Consider the following 7,269-nt stretch of genomic DNA (forward strand, 5'->3'; position numbering starts at 1 on the left):
CATACGTCACACTTTGCCACGGAGCCCTCTATGATGGCCGAACAAAATATATACCGGCGTTTACGTGCTTTTGTTTTAACATTTTTAAAAGTCTGATAATGTATTCATACACAAAAATAGATTAGACAAGACATTATGTAAAGTACCCAAGCAGCAGTGTAAGGATAGCGCATTTCTACACATAACAGCTCGTCTGCAGTAGTGCAAACGCAGGGAAAAGTCATACTTGGACATCTCAATTAGTCCACAGCTTGTTTTGTTTTTGAGGCTGAAGCGTCTCTGCCGGTTTCTGTTCAGTCGTGTCATTTTTTTGTCAATTTGAGCATAACGCTCTTAATTTTTTTTCTTTTATCAAGGTATAAGGGATTGTACATGTTATACATATATATATCTTAAACTAAAACCAGCAGTATTATTAGCTATCGTTTTGATAGCCTGGGTAGCTAGCAGTTATCTATCTACAACAGTTTAACTGCAGAGAGAATTAGTTTCTTTAGAATTGTTTATCTTTGGTCACGTGGCTTTATGTAGTAAAAAGGTGTTTGGTTTAAGCTGTGTAAGCTTTACTCAATCATGATTTATGCAGTATTGGTGTGAACTCATGTTATTTGTATCAGATGTGCTGTGTTGGTGATGTTTTGGTGATTTAACTGTACTTCTCATCACTGTCAGATGATTGAGGTGGTGGCCTCCATGGCTCGGGGACCTGTGTTTCTGGCTGGAGAGGTGCTGGAGTGCCTCATCACCTTCACTAATCCCATGTCCCATCTCTCCACTAGTGCAAGCAGGTAAAAAGGCTTTTTAGCCCAATTAACACAAGTGTCCTTTAATGCACTTGCACAGTCCTATAGGGGCAGGTGAAAGGTTTTATAGCAACCAAGACAACATAGACTATATGGCCAAAAGTTTTTTTACACCTGACCATCACTTGACCATATCTTGGCCTTCCCCAGACTATCACACACATACACCACAATCGTAGAATGTTTTTGTATGTTGTAGCATACAATTCCCCTTCACTGGAACTAAGGGGCCCAAGCATTTTCCAGCATGACAATGCCCTGTGCAAAAAAGCCAGATAATCCTCAGATCTTGTCGTGGCAAATACTTCTGCAAATCAGAATAAGAAAATGAGTTACAAAGACAAGGGGTTCTGGATGCCTAAAATCTGTAGACATTATTGAATCAAACAGCAAAGCCGAGATGGTCTACAGAGCATCTGGTTTACATAGTCGTGGCCTACGCCTAAAACAATGATCTCATCGGATGGAGTTTTCTCTTCTTTCTCTTAATCACACACCTGCCTCTCACCCCAATTATTTCACTATCCCCTTATCTTAGTTTTAACTGTGGTGAGAGTTCAGTCAGTTTATGTTTCAAAAACAACATTAGCCCTCACCTTAATAACACCACCTACAAGGTCACACCAGTCCGTTCTCACAGAAACATCCCTGCAGGATCACAGGCCCAAAGTCACCCTTCCATATGCACCAGAAATGGTACAGTGTAGTATATAAATGAAGCTCTGAAAGTTAATACATGAGGTGATTTAAGGTCACTTTTCAATACTGTTGCATAGATACTGATTGATATAATACTGATTAACAAATAATATTGATATAGATAACAGGAAATTCCTCCATAATCTCCACAGCCACACTCCAAAATCTAGTGGAAAGCCTTCCCAGAAGAGTGGAGGTTATTATAGGAGCAAAAGGACTAAATGTGGAATGGGATGTTTGAAAAACACATATGAGTGTTATGGCCAGGTGTCCACAAACGTTTGGTCATATAGTCTAGATTATGCACATGAACACAGAACACAGTTGCTTAAGGCATGTTGCTGTCACACTTCTGATGTTTTGCATAATCTGGCAACAGAAGCTTGCAGGGAGCCACTCTGTTACTGTGAGAATGTTCATACTGTGCAGTGACCCTTATTCAGAGCCCTCGTAACAGTGTTGTTTTAAAAATGGAGATTTGGGAACATAACATCTCAATTAAATTTAAAAAGGGAAATTTCAGCTCCTTGTTATTGTGAGTAACAAATGAGTTGCAAAAGTGAAGTAGTTTACACACTAGGTTCTCTGGACACAAATGTGATATACCAGAAAATTTGTAAACAATTCTTTTGCTGTTGTAATATTAGATTCTAATATTGTCTTAGTGTTTTTTTGAAGCAGCATGTTTAATAGCCAGGATGTTATCTTTCATCTTACACTGAATCTCTCATTCTGTCTACTTCACACCAAAAATGCTTGGTATTATACCCAGTATAATCTCTCTCTCTTGGATGCGTCAGCAGAGATAGACTAGATGTAAGTTTAACACTGTTCTGTGTCTGTCCGGTGGCCGGCAGAGTATTGCAAACCATATTTTCCATACAGTGACATGTTGCTGATCTTTGCTCCAATGGAATCTCCAATGGAATCTCCACATCAAGATTTACATTTACCTCATCTGGCTTTGGCATTTTGCTCAGTGCTTAAGTCATTGGGCTGATCAGAAGCTATAAAACTGTGATTTAGAAGGATTTTCATGCAGAAATAAATTAATCTGAAAATAACTAAGAAAATTCTGTATAGTGGACTATTGGGAAAGTGATCTTTATTTATTTACCACATTCTTTAAAAAATTAAAGCTCTGTATTAATGCAGTGATTTGGATATGAAAATCAAAAGAACTCTGACAAATTTTATTCTTGAACCCCAGTGTGAACATTCAGTGTTTTATTGGTCATTATTACTATATTTTGCACTGCACTATATATAATATCTTCTTTATCGTCTTTATCTTTAGTGAGATGCTTGCATGGGCCAGTGCTCAGATCCACTGCCAGTTCCACGCCAGTGAGAGCCGTGTGGCTCTGCCCACACAGGGCACCAAGCAAGATGTGCAGGCAGAGAATGACACTGTGCTCATCCCCAGCAGAGGTGAAAGCCACACCAAGCTCAAAGCACTTTTACTCCCAGTTCTTCAGGGCTAAAGTTAAGACAAGATAATGCACTGTAACACACCGAGCAACACTTACGGGGAGGTGTTTGTGTAGGCCTACAGCAGCTGCTACAGTATATATGGGAGTAAGATGTCAGATCTGAGAAACTGCTTTATTTAGATTCAAAGCTTTATTTGTCACATGTAGCTGGTACAAAGGTGCAGTGAAATGAAATTCCACAACTCTGAAGATGTGCATGACAAACAATAAATAGACTACACAGACAGTGTACAATAAGTATAAGGTAAGGGGGAGTACAAGACAGCACACACAAGAGCATACCAAAAATACACATCTGAAAAGGAATGTATGTATCTTTTTTAAGTCTAATAATAAATAATCTAAGCCTAATAATAAATGGCTTCAAAAAGTGTGTTGTTATTTAACAAGGAAACACATGTAACTGTTGATATTGTGAAGTTATATTTATTTAATATTTGGTCCCTAGAGGACTAGTGGTTAGGCCACAGCACTCTTACTGCTGCAGCCCGGGTTCGATTCCCGGCCAGGGAACCATCCCCAGCCACTGGGGTTGCGTGCAACATTGTGCTCTCAGTGCCGGTCCCAAGCCCAGATAAATTTGGGGATGGTTGTGTCAGGAAGTGCATCCGGCATAAAAACTGTGCCAAATCAAATACGCAGACCAATGATCTGCTGTGGCAACCCATAACAGGAGCAGCCGAAAGAGGACCAACGGCAATATATTTATTCAATATTTATGGAAGGAGTCTCCAGTGTCAGCATATCAATATGTTTTCCACCATGGAAAAGTCATCAGGCATAGTATTTTGTGGTTTCTTGGTAACATGAGAAGCTGCTTTTTTGTCTTATTAACAAAAAGAGGAGTAAAAAGGAAAAAAGAGGAGTAAGTTATGGAAGCTAGTTCAGACTACCCACCTATAAATAATCATTGCAGGATTGAGGTGGAAATAATAAGTGGCTGAAATAATTTGTCTACTTGTGTAGTGTTTAATTACCCATGCTTAAAGGTCTTTATTTCTTGCAAGGATTCATGTGATGAGGATTGGATTTGATTTAACTCCAGCATATTTTCCTGTCTGGTGTAAAAACAATCTTCCTTTTGTTTCATAGAAGCGTTCCCAGACATTTTAGATTTACTTTAATAATGAAGCTGTATAATTTCTCTGATTTTTCTGATCCCACCATAATGGGATCAGAAAAATCAGAGAAATTATACAGCTTGTGACTGCAATCAGCTTTGGATATTTTCTACTTTGTTTTACAATCCTTTGGTTGTTTTAGCTATTGAGCTATAATGTTTTTTCTCTGCTTCACTAGGGGAGCGAGGCCAGTGCATGCTGGACACTCCGCCCAAGATCCTGTTCTGTGACCTGCGGCTAGACCCTGGAGAGAGCAAAACCTGTAGGCAGCTGATTTAATCGTCTTTATGATGTAGTCAAATATTTACTAGTCAAATCTGTATAGGAAACATTTCAACATATGTTACAATAGCACATAATCAAGTATACTATTCTGTCCTTTCTTTTCTCTTTCTTTCCCTCTCTCACATCTTTTCACTTGTCTGTTTATGCTCCTCTGGGGTACAGACACTTACAGTGAGCTCGTCCCCATGGACGGTCCTCCTAGTTTCCGTGGTCAGGCGGTGAAATACGTATACAAGCTGACGATTGGCTGTCAGAGGGTCAACTCTCCAATCAAGCTGCTGCGTGTCCCTTTCAGAGTGCTCGTACTGCATGGTAGGCTTCATATTTATAAATATTGTAGCAGAGATCAACAGGAGCATAATTATTGCCTTTCAGCCTTTAATCAATATTCTGTTCTAGTCTGAGATAATAGGGTGTTGTACTCCAAATGTAGTCAAGAAAAACACTTACACTCACACAGAAAAACACAACAGTAAACCCATTTCTCTGTGGCACCATAGCCAAAATCACTTAATATACCTTCACAGTCATTTTGCAGTGCAAAACATGCAATCTACAGTATTATTTATTTATATATAATTATTTATGTTATAAATGAATAAGAATTGCCAAAATAGCTTGTGGTTTAAGATTAGTTTTTAATTCAGACATCAAGATAGTATTCCTTTTAGTGGGTAGTATCTACGATTGGTTTTCTGTGGTTGTGTGTTTTAGGCATGCCTGAGCCCCCTTTCCCACAGGATGAGGAAGTGTCACCCACAAACCCTTTCCTGGAAGAGGAGGAGGGAGGAAGAAGAGACACGAGACCACTGGAGCGAGCGCTAGACATGCTGATGATCACTACCTCACGCCGCTGTCCACGTCAGTAACTAATCTTTCCATGTCGCTGTTATATTCATACTTTTGTGCACATTTTATTTTGGCAAAGCATTTACATTGGCTTTCTTCTCACTCCTCTACAGATCTGTTTAATATCACTAACATGCGAGGGAAGGTGGCCAAATTCTGTATCTTTAAGACTGTATACAGACTAGGAGAGGACATCATTGGCACATTTACCTTTTCAGAGGGAGATATCCCATGTCTACAGGTACAGATCACACAGAAACTGCAAATTCTTGCAGACAAATTGTATGTTTTCCTAAAAACAGATTCTTCAGGCAGAATAAAACCATGCATATAAATCTGTACACTGAGCCATATATCTTAATGTAATTATAATTATCCATACTGATGGGTGAGAGGTCTGTGTATTCTCATGCTCGTGTATATGTATGCGCACAAATCTAGCCCAGCATTGATATGTTGCGTGTGATCTCAGTACTCAGTGAGTCTGCAGAGTGAGGAGGAGGTCCATGAGCAGTACCAGAGGCGACCAGCTCAGGCGGTCAGTGTCACAAGTCATGGCCGGCATCTGGAGTCCTGCCTCCACACGGCCTCCAGCCACTTCTCCCTGCCTGTTCCTCTCAACGTTACACCTGGTTTCAGCACCGACATTGGTTAGATCACCTTCTCGTTCAGTTTATTGGTCATCAAAAGTTTTATGTAATCTGCAAAATATAACGCACAGCAAAATGGAGCGCTATGTCATTTTTGTGACCTGGTTTAAAACAAGTACACAGCTGAAGTATGTTAAACTGAAAAAGAAAAAAAAACCTTTGTCTATATCAGGGGTCATCAGCTGGCAGAACCAGCAAACTATTTCACATGATTCAACCGAGCACTCAAAAAATACTGTACCAGTGCTCATCAACGTATGAAAAAAAATAGCCATACTTCACCACCTCCAGTTAAACATGAACCATAATGGCGTCTGTAGCAAATCCTTTGTTGAGGCTTGAGACTGTCTGGTCTGATTAGTGAAGTGATGACATGGCTCATATAAAATATTTAAAGATGATTGGCTAGAGAAAAAAATGTGTTTATTTTCTGCTTCAATTTCCAAACACGTCTCATCTGTTCAGAATCTCTTCCAGTCATGTTAGTTGTTTATCTGGTCTTTATAAGTAAGAGATTTATGACCTGCACAAATTTTAGGTGAATACCCCTGGTTTATATTTTATAATTTTAGAATATGAAAGAGGATCCAGAATCAGATTTCTCCTGTAATATTGTGATGAATACATGCAAATTATCTATTTCTATATTAGCAAATATTTTAAGCATAAAAATTAAGCTGTTCAATCTTTACTCCTGTTAAATTGCTGTTTCTTGACAAGCCTGTACATTTCCCTCTCTTTAGTAACCCTAAGATGGCGTCTACACTTTGAGTTCGTCACAGCAAGAGAGCCAGTGGAGCTGCCTACTGTTCTTCAGAACCAATCAGAAGTCACCGTATGGACTGGGGCAGAGCAGGTGGACGTGGACACCTTCAGCTGGGACCTGCCAATCAAAGTGCTTCCCACCAATCCGGCACTGGCTTCATATGTTTCTCAGTTCACAGGGACGAATAGTATCAATATCTGAATTGCGTGTGTTTTTGTGCTTCGTGTGTGTGTGTGCGTGTGTGCATGCGTGCATGTTCTGATTTTCCTTTATCTGTATTTCCCGATCAAAAACCAGCATCATGATGTTTCTGGTCTTTTATTTGTTTTTATCTTGTGTGTATGTATGCGGACCTGATTTTAACATTTCAGACATTAACATGGGACCTTTTCCATATTTATTGTATTCCAACTTGGTGAGCTAATGTATATGATTTTACATGAATTCTCCACGGAGGAGTTGCTCTATTTTTTATATACAAACGTTTTTTCTGTTCATTGTTCAATTCTCTACTCGTGACAAGCTGACAGATTCTCTATTACAGTTATTAACAGTGTTTGAACTCTTGGCAAATAAAAAGAGTAGAATCATAGAAAAACTTCT

At 39.2% G+C, this 7,269-nt stretch overlaps 1 protein-coding gene across 3 annotated transcripts; it reads left to right on the forward strand.

The window, feature by feature from the left end:
- Positions 1-15: 15 nt before the first annotated feature.
- On the forward strand, positions 16-7,264 carry rgp1 (GP1 homolog, RAB6A GEF complex partner 1). Of its 3 annotated transcripts, none has more exons than XM_026936783.3 (9): positions 16-356; positions 673-788; positions 2,800-2,933; positions 4,295-4,378; positions 4,564-4,713; positions 5,116-5,262; positions 5,364-5,491; positions 5,723-5,900; positions 6,644-7,264. In XM_026936783.3, exons 2-9 carry the CDS (start codon positions 673-675, stop codon positions 6,865-6,867), a joined length of 1,161 nt encoding a protein of 386 aa, XP_026792584.1. In that variant the 5' UTR covers positions 16-356; the 3' UTR covers positions 6,868-7,264. The 3 variants fall into 3 exon arrangements, with proteins under 3 accessions (XP_026792584.1, XP_034159157.1, XP_034159158.1); XM_034303266.2 differs by having other exon boundaries at positions 16-158; XM_034303267.2 differs by lacking the exon at positions 16-356 and adding an exon at positions 429-556.
- The last annotated feature ends 5 nt before the right edge of the window (positions 7,265-7,269 follow it).

The sequence above is a fragment of the Pangasianodon hypophthalmus genome, chromosome 4 (assembly GCF_027358585.1).
Source record: "Pangasianodon hypophthalmus isolate fPanHyp1 chromosome 4, fPanHyp1.pri, whole genome shotgun sequence".
NCBI classification, from domain to species: domain Eukaryota; kingdom Metazoa; phylum Chordata; class Actinopteri; order Siluriformes; family Pangasiidae; genus Pangasianodon; species Pangasianodon hypophthalmus.